At 43.1% G+C, this 24,065-nt stretch overlaps 1 protein-coding gene across 4 annotated transcripts in view; it reads right to left on the bottom strand.

The window, feature by feature from the left end:
- MYOF (myoferlin) overlaps window positions 1-24,065 on the bottom strand; it is a 151,309-nt gene that overhangs the window by 47,900 nt on the left and 79,344 nt on the right. For all 4 annotated transcript variants that reach the window (XM_073904436.1, XM_025880474.2, XM_073904435.1 and 1 more), the window contains 8 exons: window positions 16,112-16,289; window positions 14,561-14,685; window positions 12,273-12,379; window positions 9,729-9,921; window positions 8,373-8,528; window positions 5,034-5,165; window positions 2,748-2,911; window positions 125-239 (listed from right to left, as the gene is read on the bottom strand). In XM_073904436.1, coding sequence (XP_073760537.1) covers window positions 125-239; window positions 2,748-2,911; window positions 5,034-5,165; window positions 8,373-8,528; window positions 9,729-9,921; window positions 12,273-12,379; window positions 14,561-14,685; window positions 16,112-16,289 — 1,170 coding nt within the window. The remainder of the gene's footprint in view (window positions 1-124; window positions 240-2,747; window positions 2,912-5,033; window positions 5,166-8,372; window positions 8,529-9,728; window positions 9,922-12,272; window positions 12,380-14,560; window positions 14,686-16,111; window positions 16,290-24,065) is intronic.

The following is a 24,065-nucleotide window of genomic DNA, read 5'->3' as shown; positions in this document are numbered from 1 at the left end:
GCTGTTCAGGACACGAGCTAGAGCGGAAGAGAAGGGGAGGCCGCGCCTTGCGGTTGGTGGATTCGCAGATCACGGTTCCAAAGAGTCAGGGTTTGAGGCTCTCCGTGGGGAGGAGCCCGCTCACCGCATCAGTGTAGGTGTCCTCGGCTGGCTTCCACTCGCCCCCGGGGTAGCGACTCTCGTTCTGGTACACTTCATCCGTGAACTCCGTGTGACCCGCGTCAGCCTCAGTCAGCAAGCTGTGGGCCAGGCTCGTGTTACCAAAGGAGCAATGGTAGCCAACAACCCCAGCTCTGCCCCGTGGTCGGGAAACATCTACACCGGTTCCCTCCTGACGCTAGCCCTTGGGTTCGCCACCAAACCCTTCCTGCTAATAACTTCTGACATTCTGACATTCTTTTGAAATAGGGGCCTGCGGGAACAATAAGACCTAAACCACAGAGGACTCCTCAAGTTAGCAGGGCTGCTCCTTCTCAGTAATCAGGGTGGGGACTGGGAAAACAGTCTTGTGGGCAGCTCCTTATACAGACCTCACGCTCCGTATTTTTGTTTCAGTTCAGGGTCGTTCAGCTATTTTGCAGCAAAACGCCTGGCTAAGAGTTCAAAAGAATAGGATGTTGTCCACCCTCATTCCCCCTATTTTAAAAAATGGAGTGGAGAAGGTCTCATGAGGCCAAGTGTGGACATTTTTACTCATGGCTTTCATGGTCTACGTAACACAAACTGAAGGGAGGAGTTTAAATTTTCTGGATAGTTCCTAGGTCGACGGCCAAACCAGGTCATTTAAGACTCCAGACTCCATTTAGGTACTTAAGAAACCCATACTGACTCTCTGCCATGCCAATTTTCCTCTTGGATTTGGAACTATTTTGACAACCCATAAAGGAAAGTACAGAGGCTCCAACTTTGACTTAAGTCTTCTGCCAGGTACCCACTCAAGTGAGGTTTCTTTTTCTTTTACCGTCCCAACATCTTTTCCCTGCCAAATCCTCCCTAAGAATCAAGCCCTGGAAAGAAATCAGAATAGAAGTGGCCCCAACTATATTTATAAATTAAGCCCATCCCATCATTTTCTGGGCCCCCGAGATGGAGAACAGAAGACCTGGCTGCCATCTCTGGGGTCCCATCGAGCCCTGACATGCTTTGACCCTCCACTTTTCCAAACACAATGCCTCCACCTTTCCCTGTCTTCACTAAGCTTCCTTCCTTCTCCCCAGTTCAAATCCCATTTCCCTTCTCCTCACCAGCAACCCCAACTCTATCCAAAGCAAGCTGTCATGGGTTAAAAGCAATCATGTGCAATCATCGGGTCTTAACAGACCAGACCAGACCCAGCGTGCTCATTTCCCTCCTTCCCTAATGCCTGTGATCACAGGAAACAAATGTAGAGAGAGAGGAAAAACTCTAGTTTGAGGCCTTGAAATCCAACTTCACAAGCTTGTTTCCTCCAAACTCAAGTATCCTGTCATGAGGTGGAGTAGAGGGAGCTCGGATTCTGATGCCGTCGGCAACATTCAGAGACCCAAACTCCAGGGGACACAAGCTTGCCTCCCCTCTACTGTTCCTTTCTTTTTCATAACAAGCTTCTGAGACACAATTCACACATCATACAAGTCACCCATTTAAAGTGTACCCTCAGCTGTTTCTTACAGACATTCCATAATAGTTGAGTGCTGGTTTTGGTATCCAGGCTGGACTGGTACCACCTACAACCTATGTGTCTTTGGACAAGTTACTTAATCTCTGTAGGTCTCAGTTTCCTCACCTGTAAAGTGGACATAATGCTCTTATTTGTTGGGAGGTAATTATCTATGAGTTCTTGTGTTTCTGCAGTGTCAAGGATATTTATAGGAGGAATGATCTTAGAAGACAGAGAAAGCGTCTCTCTTTCTCTCTTGAGCAATGGACCAGCATGCTTGCTACCCATTATAAAAGATTCAGGTCCCCTGGGGCGCCTGGGTGGCTCAGTTGGTTAAGCGACTGCCTTCGGCTCAGGTCATGATCCCGGAGTCCTGGGATCGAGTCCCACATCGGGCTCCTGGCTCAGCGGGGAGCCTGCTTCTCCCTCTGACCCTCTCCCCTCTCATGCTGTTTCTCTCTCTCTCTCTCTCTCTCAAATAAATAAAATATATAAAAACAAAACAACAAAAAAATAAATATTAAAAAAAAAAAAAAGATTCAGGTCCCCTAAGCTCAGGTTCCTCTCCTGTTACACAACCACTTCATGTTTAAGTGTCATCTGACCATCTTCTTGTCACCCTGTGGGAATTGGGGCTCTGAGGACCAGAGCAAATGTTAATACTGGTACTGCTATAGGTGGTGGCAGTGAAATCCTTGGTCTCCGACCCAGGAGTCCTATGTCTCCTGCCAGCATCCATGAAGTATGGCAGGTGACCTTGTTAACTTGCAAGTAAGGTAAAAATGTCAGACCCTTCCTAATTTTTGACACCACCTACCCTGTAGGGCTAGAGGCCAGATTCAATAAAGTGATTAGCACACTGGTGCTTAGCTCACGGCTTGACACATTCACGCATAGTAAGTTCTTAATAAATATTAGTACCAGGTGCTTTTTATATTTCCTTGTTTTATTATGGGCCACCAATGACATATTTTAAGTTTCTATGGACTTATGCTCAGTGGGTGTTACATAAATATTACCAAGAATGATGATGGGCAAGACTCATTTAGCAATTTCTAGGGAAAGGCTTTATTGTCATCCTTTTTTCTCAGAAAATGGAAAAACTTACCTTCTTTCAGGATCAACTATCCAGTCTCCTTCCCATTGCCAGCCTTTTGGAGGCAAAAAGAATTCCCTCTTGAGTTTTATTTTTCCTGTGACATCAGAAAATTTATGACGACCCACTAATCCAGAAGTGCCCCATTTTCCAAACATAAGAGCTTGGTTTTCATACTGTTAAAAACAAATTAGAGAAACACCATCAGAGAGAAGGAAATTAAAGGCCATCCATAAATTTTTAAGCCCATTTAAGCTAAACCATGATAGAAAGTGAAAAAACTTTATACCCAGAAGGCATGGACTTAACTTGGGCAGCTACTGATGGTGCAACTTTGGGTAAATCACTCACCTTTCTAGACTCAGTATTCCCATCTGTTCTGGGGATAATACCACCAGTTCCCACAGAATTTTTCAAATGTGCAGTTGAAAGTGCTTTGTAAATAGCAGTATATCACACTAGTTGCTTCCATTATTATATTGAATGGCTCCAAATGGTTCTCTGAAGCTAACTTTTTAAATACCCATGAAGTCCTCAATTTATGAATGTGCAAGCTTCTAAGAGTTTATTTGTAAACAGTCTACGGCCTAGAACTTGGGGAGCATTTCCCCGCAGAATCAACATTATAATTGATGGTACATTTCCCAGGCAGTCTACAAAGAACCTGTCTGACATATGAAGGTCCTTTAAGGCCCTGACCTTTCTGGTGCCTAAAAAGTTCTGTGCCTTCATTCCCTCTGGAAGGTAGTGGGATGAAGACCAAGACCTTTTTTGAAGCAGGTTTAGTGGCAAAGACAGACTCTTGTTTACGGGGCATTTCTGTCTAAGTTAGAAGTTATAAATCTACAATGGTCTGCTCTTCACTCTGTCAACCTTCAAAAGGGTTGAGATTTGCCAGTGGTGAGTGTCCCTGTTTGGGTACAAGCTGAAACTTCCATGTTTCTGCTGATAAGTACAATGAAAAGATAATTTGCAAGTGACAGGGGAATTTGAGGTTGAAGAAGGAAGAAGTTTGAGTAGAGGTTTGATGGGGAAATTGGGTTTAAGCAGACACAATAGTACCTGTCTCAGATATGGGTTCTGAGCCTTGAAAAGAGATAAGCTCCAGGAAGCAGCTAAAGAAGCTATTGTCACATGGGGCTGTGAGACTTCGGGGCATGTGCATGGCTCCTTTTGGTTTCTAAGTGACAAGGACACAGAGCAGAAGAGCAGGGTGTTCCCACTACTTCTGCTTGGAAGCCATCATGGCTACAGTAAAATCTAGGCAAGAAGTTCAGCAAGACTGTGAAGTACCTCCGGGACCTCCAGAAATGTGGTAGGGGATGGGGGTGCTGAGGGATTCTGTAGAGAACTGAGGTCTAGTATTGGCGCAGGAAGGCAAGAACCAGTGAAATGTCCATTTTGTTATCAATGTGCCCCTACTGGTACCCATAGGTTGTGAGAATCTAAAGAAACTAGAGTCACGCAACTAAGATGCATGGATTGTCTCTTTAAGATGAGTTGGAACTAGAGTCTGAGCTATGCAGGGAAGGATCTAGAAATGGGAAAGGATGAAAGAGAACCCTGGACAGGTTGATCTCTAGCCTCAGAGCTAGAGGGCAGGCCGATGCCAAGAAACCCACCAGGAATGCTGGAGCGAGCGTCTCCTCCATGTGCCCTGATGCCCCCACTCTACCTTGCCCAGCTGACCGCACATAAGTAGCCATCATCCAGGGCCTTCCCCTTGGCTTCCAGCCCACCCTCTATTTATCTTCAATGGCATTTCCAAGTCTGCACCATAAAGGCTTCGTGTGGCTCCCATGTATTTCATGGTTTCTCAAAGTGGTCCACTGAGGCCCCATGTCCACCCATGCAGGAATCATTGCTGCTGCTAATCCCTCACTCAGTGACACAATCAGAATCTCTGGGGCAGCCCCAGCAGGCAGCATCTTCAACAGGATATGCAGTTTTATAATCACTTAGGGAGGCTTTCCCTCCATGAATGCGTCTTCTGCGGTCCAAAGACCCCCACCTCCAAGCACGCCTCTCCAGGTCTGCACCTCCCCAGGGCCCTCATTACTGGCTTATTTATGTGTCAATCACTCTGGTGGGTCCCAGTGGGGACAACAAAACCTCCTGTCAATCTTTCCCCGTCCCCCCAGCTGAAGGTCCCTCGGATGAGATTTTAGGTAGTGCCAACAGCTGGGCGCCAATGGATGAATATTTTCTCTAAGGATGACAACTAACAGGATGACAACTAACAGGTGGGGGAGGGCCACCACCACCAAGAGGAAAAGACAGTGATGTTACTGAATGTACCATTTCAGCAAAGACGGTGAATGTTCCTTCTGCGAAGCTATTGAACTTCTTCTCAACGGCACTCAAGCCCAGCCAGATGTTCACTCGCAGCTCTGCGGGCACCTTCGGTCCGTGGCTTTTCTCCTGTGGATACTGTGAGATGCACAAGAACATGCTCTGATGTTGGCAGTGGCACGGGCTATGACATCACGTTCAAGCCCAATGCAGACTGAACATCTAATCATCGTTCTCCCCCGTCTAATTTTATGTTTGCATAAAGTATTTCCAATGACCCTACAGCAGAGATTATAATAACAGCAAAAGCGGTGGTTCTCAAAATGTGAGCCACAGACCCCCTTGTGTCCTTGAGACTTTTCCAGGAGGTTCATGGAGTTAAACTATTTTCCTAACAATACCAAGACGTTCCTTGTTTTTTTCGCTGTATTGATAGGTTCAGTGATGGTGTAAAACCATGTGGATGAGACTCTGGGCACGCAGCACGAATCAGTGCAGTAACACCAAACCGAACCTGTGGTCACAGTCTACTTTCTCACTCTCAGAGAAGAAAACAAATACTAGTTTTACTTATGAATTCCCTCAATAAGACAGTAAAAATTACTAATCTTATCAAATCATGATCCTTGAGGACATCTTTTTTTTTTTCTAAGTAGGCTCCACTCACTACTCTGAGATCAAGAGTCGCCTGCTCTATGGACTGAGCCAGCCAGGCACTCCCATGAGTACATCTTTTTAATATTTTGTGTAATGAAATGGAAAGTACACACAAATCACTTCTGCTGCATATTAATGTATTTCTTGAGAAAAAGCTCTTGTGCAATTGCTTGAAATGTGAACTGAATTAACCTTTTTTTTTAATGGAAATCTTTTTTACTTGAAACATTTGACAGACAAATATGGTTATTCAGACTTGAGTATGGGGCAGATGTTTCCTTGAACATAAACAAAGTAAGCCTGTCACTTCAAGGACAATAACTGACTGTATTCTGTTGCCAATGATAAAATTCAGGCTTTCAAATGAGAATTTTGGAAAACTTGTATCTGTCATGGTAAGCTTGATAGCATCATGATACATAAAGACTTTTCTGATGAGTGATATTAATCAAAGTGATTTTCTTTCAACATTGTAAGATGAAATGTGTCAATATTAGGAAGATTTGCTTAACTCAATGAACCGATATTTTCTAAATGATCAATGCTAAATGTTACAAAATCATGCATGGATAAAAGAACCATTCAAAGTACAAAATAAACCAATGGATTTCAGGGCAGCCGAGAATGAAAAGTTCACTGATATGGTTTCAAATTCCATACTGCAAATCGCCTTTTAGAAGCTACTACTTGAGTCTGGTGTTATACCAAAAATGTGTATCCACAATTATCTGTTTCCCTTTTCCAATTACATATCTATGTGAGGCCCAATTCTCTTCATATACTTCTCTTTTTTTCTAGAATTTTAAAAAAAGATTTTATTTATTTATTTGACAGAGACAGAGAGAAAGACAGTGAGAGAGGGAACACAAGCAGGAGTGGGAGAGGGAGAAGCAGGCTCCTGGCTGAGCAATGTAGGGCTCGATCCCAGGACCCTGGGCTCATGACCCGAACTGAAGGCAGATGCTTAACTGACTGAGCCACCCAGGTGCCCCTCTCTTCATATACTTTAACCAAACAACTTATTCTATCAGATTAAATGTAGAAGCAGATATGAGGATCCAGTTAATTTCTGTGAAGCCAGGCATTAAAGAGGTTTGCAAAAATGTAAAACACTCTTCTAATTTTGTAAAGAGAATACAGTTATATTTTATTAAAAATACGTAATTTATGTTAACATGTAATGGGTTTGATTATTGTTATTTTAAAATAAATAAATATTTTTTAAATTTCTCACTTAAATTTCTATTAGAGTAAATATTGATAGCTGTAACCCATAAAACAAAAGCTCCCTGGGGTCTTCAATAATTTTTTTGAGTGTAAAGGGGTCCCAAGACCAGCAAAAAACCCCCATGAATTAAATGTCTCCCTAAACTGGATAATGAGTGTTAACACAATCAATAAATACATTACAACATTGTCTTGAAAGCATTTTGCTGTTTTTCCCCTGAGTTCTAAAACCTAACAGAGAGGGGCGCCTGGGTGGCTCAGTTGGTTAAGCGACTGCCTTCGGCTCAGGTCATGATCCCGGGGTCCTGGGATCGAGTCCCACATCGGGCTCCCGGCTCAGCAGGGAGCCTGCTTCTCCCTCTGACCTTCTCCCCTCTCATGCTGTTTCTCTCTTGCTCGCTCTCTAATAAATAAATAAAATCTTAAAAAAAAATGAATAAATAAAGCCTAACAGAGAATACCATGTTGTCTCCTCTCCCACCCACTGCGAAATTTTATTTATTAATCAGTTTGCTTCCACCGACTGCTGACAAACACAACTGTAATTGTGGTTCTATCTGAAGTAAAATTTGTTCCACCAAGAGATACTTGAAGGAAGATAATCACTCTAGTTCTATTTTCACTTTCCTGATTAAAGAACAATGAGTACATTTATTAAAAGTTAGCAGATATCTCCTTGTTTTAAAAGAACACTCCCCCCGACTGCTTTTTCTCTTCTTGATTTTTATTTCTTTCCCCCCTCCAAAGAACTGGGCTGGGGTTGCCCAGGGACAGGGATGTCAAATGCAGCTGGGACTATTTTGATTTCTTGGTTTTCAGCCCCCGGCCCTCCCTTGGTTCTCCATAAGCACATGGAGAGCAGTTTGTAATGGAGGGTCCGGGGATGGGCTTACGGGAGTCTATGAAGCTCCCGAATCCTGTATTAAACATTGGATGCACGTGAGATGTGCATTCTTCTGGAAGAGAGGGCCAGTAGTTTCCATCAGGTTCTTAAAGGAGCCCATGACTCTAAAAATGTTCAGAACCAACTGCCCTAAAGCAGCAAATTCTCAGAAGTTTTCAATCTGAGGGCCTATTTGGTCAGGGCATAGATTGCATGGACTATTATTACTTTCTCCTTTTTTTTTCTACTTCCTGAACACTCCCTAGAAGGGAAGGGAAGGAGGCATTGCTTAGCATGAGACATTAGAAGAGGAAAATTCATGCCAGAAAGCACAGCATTCACAATGTCACATTAATATTAGTGTCACAGAGATCTCTGCAGAAGTGTCCTCGCCTGAATGCTAGCAGACTCCAGACCGCTCTCTGGGAATTACCACCCTAGGGGAAGTTGCCAGAAAATGGGTCGGAATCGATCACGATCGTCCTAGTCATTCAATGATCAGCAAAGAAAGCAGCCCCTTCTCGGGAAGGCGGGTTTTGCATTTAAGCAGTTCACATTACACAGAGATGAAGCCGTACCTTCAGCAAGATGGTCTGGGTTTTCCCACAGTATTTCCCAGATGCATTCTCACCACTGGTGGAGTATAAAACCTGATGTGCAGGAATGCGTGCATAGGCCAGTCTTTTCTCTCCCCGGATCATCCAGATGATAATGTCAGGCATACTGTTCTGCGGCTGGTCATGTGGGTGGATGGAAAAGGAAGCAAAGCTGGAGTTAGTCTACACAGAAGGCTGGCTGCAGGCTGGCTCCTCAGGGCTCCCCTTAGCAAAGAAACTCTGTGGTTAGGGATCTGTCTGAATCCCCGAGTTGCCCATGTCCTGGGACCACACGGAGCCTGCGTGGCTGGGCGGCAGACCACGGCTGGCCAGAAGGGATAGGGTGCATCAGAGGGGGGGCTTCATCTGCCCAAAGCCTGACCTACATGGCTCTGAGAGGTACTCTAGGAAATCCTCCCTCTTCTCTCAACCATCATCTGAAGAAAGCCCTCAACAGCAGTCAGGGGTTACGGGTTCCTAAGTGTCATAGGACACAGACAAAGCATCTCCAGCTCACAATCCAGTGTTTGCCAAATCTGAGATATTCATTTAGTTTTTTTAAAACCTCTTTTTTTTTTCTGATTATAAGGGTGATATAAGTTCACCATAGGAAACTTTGAAAGTACCAAAGCATAGAAAGCAGAAAATAAAAATTACTTCTAATCGCATGTTTTTGCAAATGTATTTCTATCCACAACTATATTACGATCCCCCTCCACCCAAATCTCTGAGGCTCAGTAGGAGGGGGCTCCTACTGTCTTGGTTTTCCAGTTCCCAGAGGTTAATGGCAGCCAACATTCATCCAGCACCACTGTGTGCCCCGCACTGTGCTAAGCTCTTTATATTCATCATCTTCTTGAATCTTCACAATACAGTGCTGTGAAGTGAGTACTACCATGATCTCCATTTTATATATGGGGAAACTGGAGCTTAGAGAGGTTGCCCAAGTTTACATATGGTAGGTCCAGGATTCACAAGTCTTCCCAATCCCAAGCAAAGATGGCACTTCCATCCTCTGTGCTACACAGATTTGCTACTTTATCCCTCTACTTGAGGTATTCTCAGATTGTATCATGATAATGATAATGACTTATCTACTTTGAAGACCTTTCCAGGACCACCAACTCAAAATTCTTCCCCTGTCCTCACTTCAGTGATGCTCAGCCCATTACCCACTAGCATCCCAGCCCAGTAACTCCTTGGTTGCACCATCTGTCAGATCTGCTCAATATCCAAGATAATACACTAGATTCTCCAACCACTTTCTCTAGCCGTGGTGCCATTCCACAGAATCCGTCTTCCATATCAAGTGACCTCCGAGTAGTTTACAAGTCCTACCTCTTCAGTCAGTTGCAATAATTTCTCAAGCCAGTCCTCAATTTCTGCCAGTGTAGACTTCACCTCTGTGGCCTCAGACCTCATCCTCACAGCTGCCTCGTGGATCTGGGAGAGAGATCGGGACCGTAGCTTTTGGATCTGAGTGTCAAGAACTGTGACATTAGCTTTTCCTTCCGTAAGAGGCAACGTGTACCTAAAGAAAGAAAAGAAACAGATAATCTGCAGAATGGCTTTCTGGGCTTCAGAGCTGTCGAATTCATTTATTTGACTTCCATCTTGCAAGCCATACCGGTTTCCTGACTGCATTAGCAGGAGCAGGTTTAAGCTGAAGTTGAGCGTATGTGGTGCTGGCAGAGCAGACCTGCCAGACTCTCCTAACTCTCACGAGGAATGCGGGGGATTAAAATTCCCAAGCAATTTCTTGGGTTTGACTCCAGGCCCGTGGAGTTGCTGGAGAAAAGATGGAAACAGCTGCAGCGTTTGTGGGGAACAGGCCCGCCTTTCTTTTGCTTCTTACAACCAGTGTACAGACGCCCCAAGACGAAGGAGGGGAAGGCAGATTACAGAGCATTTAGCAGAAGGGTTCTTGAGGACCATCCACCCCTAGGCAGTCCGTGGAGGGGGGCGGAGGGGCTCAGGAGGTCTGCAAACCCCTGGAACTTATTTGAAAAGTCTATGTCTGTGTTGGCAGGCAGTGTGATATATGATAAAGACCCCATGCTTTGGAGCTGACCATCCGGGTACAAATCCTGGCTCCACCATTTACTAGTTCTGTGGTCCTGAGCTTCTTAATCTCTTGTTTTCCTATCTTCAAATGTGGGAAAAAGGATCTATCTTTTAGGGTTGCTGTGAGAAATAAATGAATTCACACATGGAGAGCATTTAGAACAACAACGACTGCAGAGTAAAGTCTGAATGACTTTGCCATCCTCATCAAGCTTGGTCTTCCTCACTATCATAGTCTCATTAGATATTCAAAGGGGCCCATTAGTTCCCAAAAGGTTAAGAACCACTTGTGGAGGCAAAGCTCTCATTAAAATGAGGAGTCTAGAACCGCTGAGCTGGGGCCAGCATTCACCACCTTGTGCAGAGTCTTCCTCTCACTACGGTAGCTGGTGGGGCCACCGGGTAAGCCTGTCACCAATTCCAGGAAGTTCTACTCACGTTGTTTCTACCTAGAAATTCCATTGATTCGAATGTCCCCTAGCTTCTTAAATGAAGGAAATCCTAGCATGACTTCTTTTAAACACAAATTTCCTGTTACAACAAGTTAAAAAGATTCCATCTGATTCTTCAAAAACAGTTCACATCCATTTGGTTCAAAAACTGTGTAAATAGATAGTTCTGTGTTTTGCTCAGCAAACCCTAAAATTCACAGAATTTTCTACACAAAGCTATTACCAAATGTTTGTTTGGTTGCATTAGTAATTATGGTAATGCACTGGAAAGGTTAAGTTCCTGGAATGATTCCTTGAGGCAAAAATGCACATGGAAGCGGCTAGCTCCTAAGTGAGACCTTCAATAAAGAGATGTGGCCTGTGTGAAGCACGCAACAGGAAAAGGTTTATGGATAAACCCAATTCTGGGCATCAGATGCATCATTTCACCTCCTTGGGCCTCTGTTTCCTCACCCCTAAAATAAGGAGACTGGGAGAGATGACCTCTTAAGACCCAGATTTAAATCTTCTGAATTCAAACTAGAGCCCAGCCATGCTCTGATCTCAGCTGCATGTCAATGACCTAGCTAAACCACTAGAAGGCACAAGAAGACAGGGAGACTGAGGGCATTGGCCCAGGGCAGGGCGGGGCGGGGGGTGGGGAGTGCAACCATCCCTGTTTTTTGCTGCTTACAAGTTTTCAATATGCTTTTCTTTTTAACTTCCCTGTCCACTGCACTATTAGTCAATATTGAAAATGAGTTTGGTATGAATCACTGCCCCCTTTGATACCCAAATGCCCAGAGATCGGAGCTGTTCCCCACGTCACAGTTACAAAAGTTTCTCTGGCTCCAGTCAAATCTACTGGCTTTGTGAAGGGAGTCTTAGCCAGAGTTCAACAGGCATTCATTAAAAAGGCAAGTAAAAAGGCTGTTTCTAAAAATGTGTTTGTGAATTAGGAATGTTATTCCGAATGGGGAGGTCAATGCTCCACACCGAGGCCCCATTCTCTGGGGGAGCCAGGAGTCCCCTTTCTCCTGGCAGTGGGCACACAAGGATTGACGGGAGGGAGTGAGGCCTAGGCCTGCTCCCTCCTTCCTTCTCCCCACCCCTTGCCTGAGGCTGCCCTGGGATGTGCTTCCGGAGGGGCCTTGGCCTCCGGAGGCTGCTTTAGAATTGGCACGATATCCGATATCCGAAAGTGGAGCTTTTCCTGGTGGTGATTCAGAGACTCCTCCCAGTGACTAGGGCCTTTTGAGAATCTTGACTAACTCAAATTCATTTTTTAGGCAAACAATGGAAACAATTCTAGAGGCTCTTTTCATCTCACAGGTTTAGGGAGGAGAGCATGACTGGGAATTCTGAAATAGGAACAAGATCACTGTACCTTGTATCTTCTATAACTTCATCGATCAGCTTCAACCATATTTCGGCCAGCTGGCTTGCAGGAACTTTACCTTGCACCCCTGATTTCAGAGCCTCTAGGTTCAATTGCTGGAGAGTTTGGAACGAGCAAATAATTGGTCATTGTGCATCATGCCCTTAAACTCAGTAAAGGTTTAACGTTTATCTTTAAGAAAAAAAATGCACAAAAGACTTAACAGAAAAACCAGAGCATTTAATTTTTTACATTTAAAAATGCTCACCATAGCTTAGCACTATTTACTTGTCTTCAAAATGCAATCAATGCTGACATGTACAAGTAATTGGACGATCTCTCCTATACCTTTGACCTTTGAAACCATGTAAATATTTTATGTATTCAAAAAGGAAATAAAATAAAACCAACAAAGATGGGGGAAGGAATGTCAACATGGGATATAAAAGAAACAAATGACCTATATTACAGATGAATAACATAACTACACCAAACTAACCCAAATAACTTTTGAACACAATATTTTGATGATAGACTCTCAGTTTAAAAAAAAGAAAGAACCATGAACATAACAAACTCTAAATTGGTTTGTTTTTTGCAGTGGTTTATCTATGGATTTTAGGATTTAACAAACGAGCAAATGAGGTTTCTCACTGTTGGAGAAAGGAGGTAGAACTATAGAAATCGGGAAGACTAGAATAAACCTGTGATATTAGAATGGAATTGGAATTATCCTTATAAATTCATTGCTTTTCATATATTGAGAGATCTAGAAATAAACTGACATGTGAATAATGTGTGTGTGCATGCTCGTGTGTAAGCCTGTCCACTGAGAAGGCCTGGAAGCAATGACGTCTAAATAGTAGTGAGTATTCTAATACCCAGATGTTGGTTCTTACATGCTCTTCTACTAAAAGGAAATAGAATTCCTTCGGAAAACAGCGATTTGGGCGAGGGCAGGTAAGTACAAGATGAGCCCGGAACATACTGCCTGTTGTGTCACTTTGAGCATCTGCTGACAGACAGATGGAGAGAGGGCCCTCCGTGATGATCAAAAGTCCTGATCCTGGGAAACCACCATCCCGTCCAGATTAGCACTGGAATATGGACAGCGTGGTCAATGTTGATGAATAAGGCTGAAGAACACCCAAAACATAATCAGAATAGAGGGGTGACCAATTCTTTACTAATTCCCTCAAAACAGAGGACTGGAAGTTAATACCACAACTAGACTGCATATCAGTTGCAGCTTTATTATGTGAACAATTAGGCTTAAGTTGACTTAAACCTACAATTCTCCTTCAATACTGTCTTTATAACACAAAACAATATTTTTAGATTTTGCTATGGACTCTTAGATCAGGTATATTCGAGGACCCCCACACATATTGGTCCTGCCCTGACAGAGGTTAGATCTTAGAAAAAATTAATACTAAGGTAATTTGGAAATCAAAACACTAATAACAGATGGATTTTTATCAGTACCTGATAGAAGTAATTTAGAATCTTTGACTTAGAAATATCCCAACCATGTGCCCCTTCTCATCAATGTCAACTAGATGGAAAATTACAGATACCCCATCTATGCAGTTTCTACCAGAGAGTACCCCCAATCTCCAAACAAGGTCTTCTAGTTTACAAAAAGTATAAAATGTCAGGCTCTGGTCCCTCTGAGCCCACCTAGTCCCACAGAGGAGATTTTTACTCCTTTAACAGTAAAGTTCCAAGGGCTGCATGTTTCTATTGGAATGAACCCTTCTCCACACCACACCTCACTGTGGCAGAAACTGTGGGTTGAGCTCCTACTTCAGTATCCACCCCCACCTTCCTCAGTAAGAGGGCTTTTATCGGGCCATCTGTCAACCCAAGCATAAGACTGCATTTCCCTATTCCCTTATAGTAGGATGTGGCTGTGTGACTGGATTCTGGCCAATGGAGAATGAGTAGAAGTCAAGTGTGTGACTTCTGGGTCTTTCCCTTCAAGGGAAAGGCCCGGGTCATCTACTTCCCCATTCCTCTTTCCTCAGGCTGGAGGGCAGGTGTAGTGGTGAGCCGCCTCCACCAGGCAGACAGTGACAACCCCTTAGTGGTGGCAGAGAAACAAGGGGGAAGGAGTCTGGGTCCCCAGTACCACCGAACCTCCATACCAGGCTTGGAACACATACCTCAACTGTTACAAAATAGCTTTTATCTTGCTTATCACTATATTCTGAGGTCTTGTGTTAGAGGGGTCTAGCCTAAAACTAACACAGAATTTACTGTTTGGTGGAAAGGAAATGTAGAAAAGGTAAACTTACCAGCCGTTCTGCCATGGCTAGGAGAATGTTCACCGCATCCAGGCGATGACTAATGTCCTCCCAGTATGAAGTCAGGGTAACAACTGGCTTTGTGTGGGCCCAAGGCAAGTAATAATAGTAGTTCCCTGGTGTAGAACATTGAGAGTCAATGAACACTGGACACTTAAACAACATGTTTACTAAGAGATGTGCAAACGGGGCTAACTGATTGATCTGTATGTGAAATGGTTTGGGATGATCTGTTTTTTAAGTTTTATTTGAAGGAACTGAGGGATAGTTGTTTTGAAAATCTCTCTAAAATACCCTAGTAAACTGAACACAACAATTTTAGGATCTTGTAGTGGTTCAGGATCAGGTGTCTGAACATCACTGATGATCATGTAACATGGGAGCAGAAAATCCATGGCACAGGAGGTTAGATTGTATGTGTCTGCACCTGCTATTCTAAATAAATATTTTTGCTGAAATTGGGGCAAAAAAAAAAAGAGAGAGAATTTTCTGTTTTCTAAAGTCTTAGCTGGATACACGGGGTTTGGTATTACTTAGAACCTTACGATGGTTAAGAATCATCAGCCAACATTTTCTAGCACATTTTATATTTTTAACTCTGCTTGTACAGAATTTAGTTAAAAACTATGGCAATACCATTGGAACATTTGATTGGAATTTCTTTCTCCTTTCTGTAGACTTTTAAACCATTTGTTGGGGCATCTGGGTGGCTCAGTCGTTAAGCATCTGCCTTCTGCTCAGGTCATGATCCCAGGGTCCTGGGATCAAGCCCTGCATTGGGCTCCCTGCTCAGTGGGAAGCCTGCTTCCCCCTCTCCCACTCCCCCTGCTTGTGTTCCCTCTCTCACTGTGTCTCTCTCTGTCAAATAAATAAATAAAATCTTAAAAAAAAAAACAAACCATTTGTTGATAACCTTCACTAGAGAATTCTCATACTCTGCTTTCTATTATGACTTATTTTATACATTAGAATGTAAACTCCTTAAAAGCAGGGACTGTTTCTCGTCCACCTTTGTTCAAATACAGCTATTCACTCCTCACAGCAACTTCGGAGAAGAGGCTGAAACTGAAGTTTACAATTAAATGATGTGGCTAAGGTCACAGTGCTAGTGAGTCACAGAATGAAGACCAGAAGCCGGATTTTCCAGGGCCTGAGCCAGAGTCCCGTCCACTTCAACTATTCAATCTAAGAGTAGTTTGGGGCTTAGTTGGATGGAGTTGGGCAGAGCTGGAGCTGATTTGGGGGAGCTCTGAGTTCAGCAAGTCGCCATCTTGTGATTTTACAAAGCAGAGCCAGCGTGAAAGTTGGACATAGGAGAGGGAACTAGGGTTCAGACCCTGGCAAAGAGCCTGTGACTTCCTGGGTTTGACCCGTCTTGAAGGTCCTTAAACTCCAGACACCTCTCTTTCCCATTCAACCTTTTCTTCCCACAAAGCATATGCTGAACATAATGGCTGCCAAACGAGAATATGCCGGGTGCTTCTTGTCCTGTGGTGCACCCACTGTAAACACATAAGGAGAGATGGTTAGACTGAATCTTACCATCAAATACGGCACGGCTGTATTGAGTGGTTGATGCCAAAGGCTTACAAGTTGTGTCAAACTTGTTGCCATAGTTCCCAATGCTGACTTCAAACTGAATGGCCTCGCCAACATCTTGCAACATGGTGGCTGAATGGAACACTGCAGACAGGCTATACTTCCGTCTTCGTTGGTATTTCTATAAAGTATGAGTAGACATGAGGCTCAGTGAAACTTGTTTTGCTCTTATTTTTATGTGGGTTTCTAGCAGGTGTATGTTAAACCTAATAATTAGTGTTGAATTAAATGTCAGTAGAAAATGTTCTTAAATCTAGCAGTTTCTCTTGTACTCATTCAAGTGGGCAAAGATAGAAGTACCAGGATGTTCACTGCAGTGCTGACTGAAATAGAGAAAAAAATGAAAATACAAATGTCTATCAATAAGTCACTGGTTAAACAAATTATGTTACATTCATATAACAGAATAAAGTTAATAAAAAGACAGGTAGATCCACATGTGCAAACATGGAAAAAAGATACTTTTAGGTGAACCCATTGAATATATATTTTAATATTGGCATATGCATGAAGGAAGTCTGGAAGAATAGAAATAAAATTGTTAACAGTTACATTGGGGAAGGTAGAGCGATTATGGCTAACCTCACTTTCTACCTTTTTAATTGAATTATTATTAATTTTCTAATCAAAAAGATTTTTTTAATAAAGATTTTTAATGTAAGATTTTAAAAATAAGTGAATTTAGGTGAACTTATTTTTCTGTTTTCTGAAATAGAAATCAACCTTTTTTTTCCTTTCTTTCTTTTTAAAAGAACTACTGGCTTACTGAGTGTATGTGTATGTGAGGGAGCCGAACAGAGGGCCAACAATGACCACACTGCGGATCTTTCAGCCTAGCAGACATGACCATGAGCCCTTCAGGCCTTCCTTCATCTGGGCACATAAAGTCACTTGACTCTACTTCCTTCCCCAAATCCTTGCTCAGATGGCATCTCTCCTTCTTTGTGGATCATATCCCCACTGATCTTTGGGTACCTTGCCTTCTTTAGTCAAACAGAGCCATGCAATGGTTTAAATTGCTGTATTGCATTATGTCCTAGGCATTCTGCCACTTAATACTGTCCACATCTAGAGCCTTTCCAGGTCCCTGTTGGCACCCAGTCTCTGTAGACACTTGCCCAGCTTGGGGGTGAGACTATATAGTAGTTACTATAGTGTAGGCACATTGGCTACATGCTTCACTAGAGAACTCATGGAGAGCCATGAGTGATAATAAATTGTATGACAAATTCTCACCATAGCAAGTTTAGTATGGAAATCCTTAGAGAAGGAACTCCCAGATCTGTAGTCCTTCCATTTGAGATCTGGAAACCACATTGCTATCAAACTTTGGCATATGATGACATTTTTTTGTTGTTGGATTTGCCTTTATGCATTCCTACCTTGCTACCAATTTGTATGCCATAATCTAAGTATCAAAGTAATGACACTTTTCACCTCTGGGAAGCTAACAAAAATTACTTGATCCCTGTAGGATATTTATTAACTGATTTTCCTTTCTTTTGTTATTCATTCATACCATGGCCTTTATTCTATTAAATGAATCACAATCATGGGTAGGTCTTCTGCCTTGTATAAGAATGTGTTCTTGCATTTACAGAAGTACTTAGACAATAGTTTCAAAAACTTCTTTTCTTAAATTGTGGTAAAACACACATAACATAAAATTCACCATCTAAACCATGTTTAGAAGTGTCCAGTTTGGTGATTAACATAATAAAAAAATAAAAATAAAAGAAATATCCAAAAAAAAAAAAGTGTCCAGTTTGGTGGCATGAGGGACATTCATTCACACTGTGTAACCATCACCACCATCCATCCACAGAAGTCGTTGTATCTTACAGAATGGAAACCTTGTACCCATTAAACCCCAACTCCCCGTTCCCACCTACTTTCTGTTTCTATGAGTTTGACTCCTCTGGGTATCTCATGTAAGTGGAATCAAACAATATTTGTCCTTTTGTGACTGCCTTATTTTACTTAGTGTAATGTCTCCAAGGTTTAGTCATGCTGCAGCATGTGTCAGAGTTTCCTTCATCTTTAAGACCGAATAATTCTGCATCGTACTGCTGAAAGATAAGCTGAGGTATATTAAAATTTTTAAGATTTTATTTGAGCAAACATATATTTGACTGGGCGGTGACAAAGCAGAAGTGGCTAAGAGTGCTCCACCTGCAGGAGCCAGGGGAAAGACTTTTAGAGAGCAAATGTGGAAGGAAGACAAGTAAATTATTTGATTGGCTATAGCTTAAGTGGGTGCATTATTTGGGAAAGTCTAGCTGGTTAATTGCTATTTGTTGTCCTTTGGTTTTGATTTCTTTTTCTTTTTCTTTTTTTTTAAGATTTTATTTATTTATTTGAGAGAGAGAGAGCACAAGCGGGGGGGGGGGTAGGGTTAGAGGGAGAGGGAGAAGCAAGCTCCCTGCTCAGCGAGGAGTCCCCGATGCGGGACTTGATCCTGGGATTCCAGGATCATGACCTGAGCCGAAGGCAGACGCTTAACCGACTGAGCCACCCAGGCGCCCCTGGTTTTGATTTCTTAACCTTGAGGCATTTATAGGCTTACGTTCTGGTTTGCTTATAGAGGCTGCCAAGACATCAGAGCCACCATCTGTCCATGGCCCTTGTATAGTCAATTTAGCAGCGTGTACTACTTACATTGGTTTATCCATTCATCTATCGATGGACTACTATCCATGGATTGCTTCTACCTTTTGTTTACTGTGAAGAATGCTGCTATGAACATGGGTGTACAAATTCCCATTTGAGTCCCTGCTTTCAATTCTTTCAATTCTTTCAGGTATATTCACAGCAGTGGATTTCTGGATCACATGGTAATTTTATTTTTAACTTCTTGAGGACTTTTTTAAGAACATCTGACAGTGACTGTAGTTTGTGGTCTTGAAGAACCCCAGGATGTTCCACTATTACAACATCTCCATTTTGGTTAAAGGAATTTTTGACATGGTATAATGGAAACCTTCAATAGGATTTCATCAGAAATCCCTCTGCATCTCAATCTTTTTTGAAAGTCTTTCCAAAACATTGGTTTGAAATCTTAGCTGCATATTGAATCACCTGAGGGGCTTTAAAATATACTTATAGCTGGGCCCCACATCCCAGAGGCTCTGCCTAGCACTGTGAACTCAAAAACGTCCCTTCATTAGTCCACTGTCACTTTGGTAGAAAGGGTGTCGGAGACTTTTGTCACTTGTCAGGAGTCCCCTTAAGTACACACTAAGTAGTAAGCCTAATTCTCCAGAACTATCCATGGTTCAGGAATGCTATGAGAAGTCTGGGTTTGGTGAAATTAGAAAGTAGGAAGTTACTTGTATTAGTCAGAACCTAAAGATACAGCATAGCTGCTTTTTCATAAACCATCTGGGATGATATAAGAGAAGGGAAAGAGCAAAAATATGAAACATAATTTGGGGCTTAAGTCAGGGCCCAGAAACGATGATGAGCATTGAAGCTGGAGCCATCTGCTAATGCAGGGGCTGCAGAGAAGAGAGAAGGTGCCTGGGGAGGCTCTGGAAGGGGTGGGGATGCCACTTTTGGCTGGGCTGGCTCTGCCTTGCACACCTCTATGTGGCCATAATTCCATTAGATCTCCCTGGATTTTCCTAAGCATAGCTTACAGTCACCTTCAGAAGCCCTGATAGGACCCTCACCCTGGAGAGTTTGAGCTATAAGACAGTAATTTGGGTTCTGACCATCACCATACCTCCCAACAGATCGGACACACTGTGAGCAAGCCGCTCAAGATGGAGCAGCTCCTTGGACCATTTTGCAGGTCCATACTCCACAAGGGGCAGGTGATCTACTATCTGCTCACGTGCCCCAAAGCCAGGCTCTCAACTAGTGCAGCTCAGAATTCCGGTCTTCCCCCAGCCCTTTCCCACTGCCCCTCCCCCCACCCTGCCTTCTGGGCTCAAAGAGGTAGAGAGAAGAAGGAACAATCAACATAGTTTAGAGAAGTCTGGAGCCTCAGCTTTGGTTCCCTGAGTAGCCTTGGGGCAAAACTGCTCATAACAGGGAAAGTTCAAGAATGTAAATTATAATCTATTGAACACTGATGGATGTTTCTTTGACTCTGTAGGGCCTTGGGGCTCTCTTTCTAATCATCAAAGACCAGTGCATGTTGTAGATGGAGGTGGTATAGGGTAGAGTTTCAGGAGTAAATTTGGGGAAGGGGGTCATTTTTGTCAAGCAGAATACTGAGAAGGGGTAACAACAGCTCTAAAAAGTAGCGGTGGGACCACCAGGCATGCGACATTAAGGGCTAGTGGCAAGGAGACGGTGCCAAAGAAAACTGCCGAACCTGCCACCTTTTTGTTCTGTTTTACTAAGGATGGCTGACCAGTGGCGGAGCTGGCTGAAGAATCTGGATGCGCTATTTCAAGCAAATATGTATTAAGCACTTCTGTAGGCCAGACTAATGGGAGAACTCAAGGAGGTTCTAATTGAATAGAAGACAGAAAGCATGTTTATAAAATGCTCCCAAAGTATGTCGGGTCCCACGCAAAAAGACTGGGAAGAAGCAGGAAGGATGTGGTCTAGAAACAGATCCCAGATGGTGGAGACAAATCAGTGGGGTCCTTCAGTGGCCGGGCTGAGGTTCCAGAAGCCAGCAGGTGTCTGGATAGGCAACACTTGATCTTCTAACTGCCTGATTCCTTAGGGAAGTGGCAGGTTGAGCCCCACTGCATCTCTTGGAAGGGTCCCTTGACTGGAGCAAGAGGCCAGGTTTGGTTCTAAGGAGGTGGGGCAGCTCAGGGCTCTTTGGCAACTGAGTTGGAAAAATTCACTCTCCCTCCTGTGTTCCTCCTTTACTCTCAGAGGACTACCACACTCTCAACACTTTTGACACAGACTTGTGGGGCATTTTCCCACACCAAGCAATTCTGCGACACCAGTTGGGTGTCCTACAACTTAATACTGACACTACCTACCTGGAGACACATTAAGGGCTCAGTTCCACAAGACTGCCCCTCCCCCACTTTAGATGCCAATCGAAAGTCCTGGTTCTGAGCTGTCAGCTATAAATTGGAGGTTCCCATGACTTCCTCCTCAGGTTCGATTAACTTGCTAGAGTAGCTCACAAAACTCAGGATAACAGTTTACTTACTGTTTACCAGTTTATTAAAAGAGGCTACGCTAAAGGTTACAGATGGATACCCAGATGGAAGAGCTGTATTGGGCACGGTTATGTGGAAGGGCCAAGAGGTCTCGCGCACAACACTCTCCCCAAACCTGTACGTGTTCACCAACCCAGAAGCTCTCTGAATCCCGTATTTTTGGGATTTCTATGGTGGCTTCATCACATAAGTATGACTGATCATTAACTCAATTTCTAGCCCCTCTCTTGAGAACAGGAGGTGTGGCAGAAAGTTCCAAGCTTCTAATCATGGCTTGGTCTTTTTCAGGAACAGCCTCCATCTAAGAGCCCATGAGTCACCTCATTAGAAGAAAGGACTCTCCTAATACCCAGGAAATCCCAAGAGATTTAGGAGCTCAGTGTCAGGAACCAGGGTCAAACAGCAAATACTAGTACTATTCTCTTACAGCAAGGAAGTTGCCCTCTTCAGCGCTACTGGAAGTTTCATTACTTGCCTATGCCCGGGAACGCAGGATCTTTGGAAATGGGAAAAGGGTCAGGATCAACCTTCTAGGCTGACAGCTCTCATTAATCCTCCTGGTGCTTATGCAAATCTGCTCATCTCACCCTCTTATGAGTCTCCTGGTTGCCTGAACTGTGGCTAAGTCCAGAATCTCAGCCCCTCTCCTGCTTTTTAATGTTACTGGGATTTTGGTGTAGAGATTTCATTTTTGCTTTTATTAAATTTATGACATAAGCCATTTTTCTGTCTGGGTTTAATATTTGGATCAAAGAAAACTAACTCTGTTTTCTATTTCAGTTTTTAAAGAGGCATTCTTTTATATGAGTGACATATACTGTGGATACTGCATATCGTTGATTGTTTTTAGGGTTTTTTTTTTTTTGCTTTTATTTTTACTAAATTTATGACCTATGCTTTGTTTGTACATGTTTAATTATTTGGAGTAAAAAAATTAATTTGGTTTTGCATTCTAGTTGCCATACTTTGTTGAGCCTCTTCCATCCCTTCTCCCACCCCGCCTCTATTATGAGTGCTTAAAATAAAAAGAAGGATCATGGACTTAAATTGTGTTCTGGTGACAGAACACAGCAAAAGAGGCACAGTAATTGCCAAGAACCCATGACAGCATTTCTGCCTAAGCCCAAGTTCCAGCTGGCCTCCTCAAGAGCTGATCTGTAAAGATTCAAGTCCAGAACCACCCATGCCATACCAGCTGTCTCCACGGAGGCCTTTGGGTGGTTTCTAGCCATTCTCTTGCATGATCCTCGCAGTAAATGGTAAGTAAATGTAAGCTGCTCCATTTTTCCACCCACCCTCTCTTTTTCTTTTTTCCCTTTTCTAAATTTGTTCTTAAGATCTGTTAGAATTCCTGGACTTCCGAGTTGATGGTGCTGTGGGGTGGAGAGAAAGACTCCGACCAGGACCTTCCTGACCAGGGAAACCTGTTGCTTTTGGCTCTGTGTCTCTTTAACAAGTGAAAACACCAAACCAAAATGAGTTTACATGGCGTGATTCTGCAGCATACATTTCTTCTAGAGATAATTCCTGGTTTATGTCCTATTCTGGCAGGAGTAAGGTTTGAAAAGTCAGGATAAGCCCAGCACTCAAGGTCTTCAATGGTCCCCTTTGTTACTGTGCTATGGCAGATTTATCATTTGCAAGGATGATGTTCCTAAGATCATAGCAAGCTCTAAAATTCAAGGATAACCCAGTACTCTATTATTACCTCCATGGAATGTAACAAACTAACTGAAAACACTGGGGGACTCCTTCAGACCTAAGTAAGAGTTGTGCCCCACTGTCGGGAAGAGAGAGGCACCGAGCCTCACTCTCACGGACACGCATGCTGGGGGGCTGGCGAGGACACGCATGCTGGGGGGCTGGCGAGGTGCGCTCACCAGCACTTGCCTTCCTGCACAGCTGATTGAAATTCTCACCTCAGCAAAATCACTCCTGACCACACATCAGAAACTTCGGGATTAGTATTAGAAGTCACAAATGGTATTATTTATGTGTCTGTACATCAGTAGGGATAGGTAGGGGGATAACGAGTCGAGTGATGGAGAGAGACTTGATAACTTCTTGAAGACTTATCTCCCAAGAGTTATTGTAATAACCTGGCCTGTATGGCCACTTGCTTAAGAGGATGATTCAGGAAGAAAAAAAAAAATGAAACAAAAGAAACAACAACAACAAAAAACTGCCCTAAATTTTTTATTGGGTACATTAATAAAAACTGGGAAAACTGTGACTTAAAAATTCGAGGTAATTTCTGATTCTACAAGTAGAGAGATGAATTCACAGTCAAGGCAGAACACTGCTTCGCTTTAGGAAAATTGCTTGGATAGATAGACCTTTAACTATAATATAAAACAAATACCTACCAGGGTTCTTTCACAATTTAAATAACCTGAATTCAACTGTCCTATTTGGTAACATGAAGTGTGAAGCATATGTTTTAGCCAGGACTATGTTCTAATGTGTGCTCATGTAGGGGGAGAAGCATTCCTTTCCTTGTGTGAAGTTAGACTGATGCCCCATGGCTTGCTGGTGGCAGGCTTCCCGAGCCTGAGGGTTGGAAACAGAGGTAACCTATGAAAGAATGTGCAGCACAATCTTTCTCTTTAGAAAAGACAAAGGCACTGAATTAAAACCTGTGTGGCTCGTGAATAACTGGACTATTGATGTTCCAAACATACCAGGACTGAAAAATCCCGAGTATACTGCTTTAGACTCTAACGTCCTAATATTGTCTTCTTGGGAGTCAACGAACAAGG

Source organism: Callorhinus ursinus, unplaced genomic scaffold, assembly GCF_003265705.2.
Source record: "Callorhinus ursinus isolate GAN/ISIS: 27379988/994484 unplaced genomic scaffold, GSC_fseal_2.0 scaffold20, whole genome shotgun sequence".
Taxonomy (NCBI): domain Eukaryota; kingdom Metazoa; phylum Chordata; class Mammalia; order Carnivora; family Otariidae; genus Callorhinus; species Callorhinus ursinus.
This window is presented reverse-complemented; position numbering and strand designations above follow the sequence as displayed.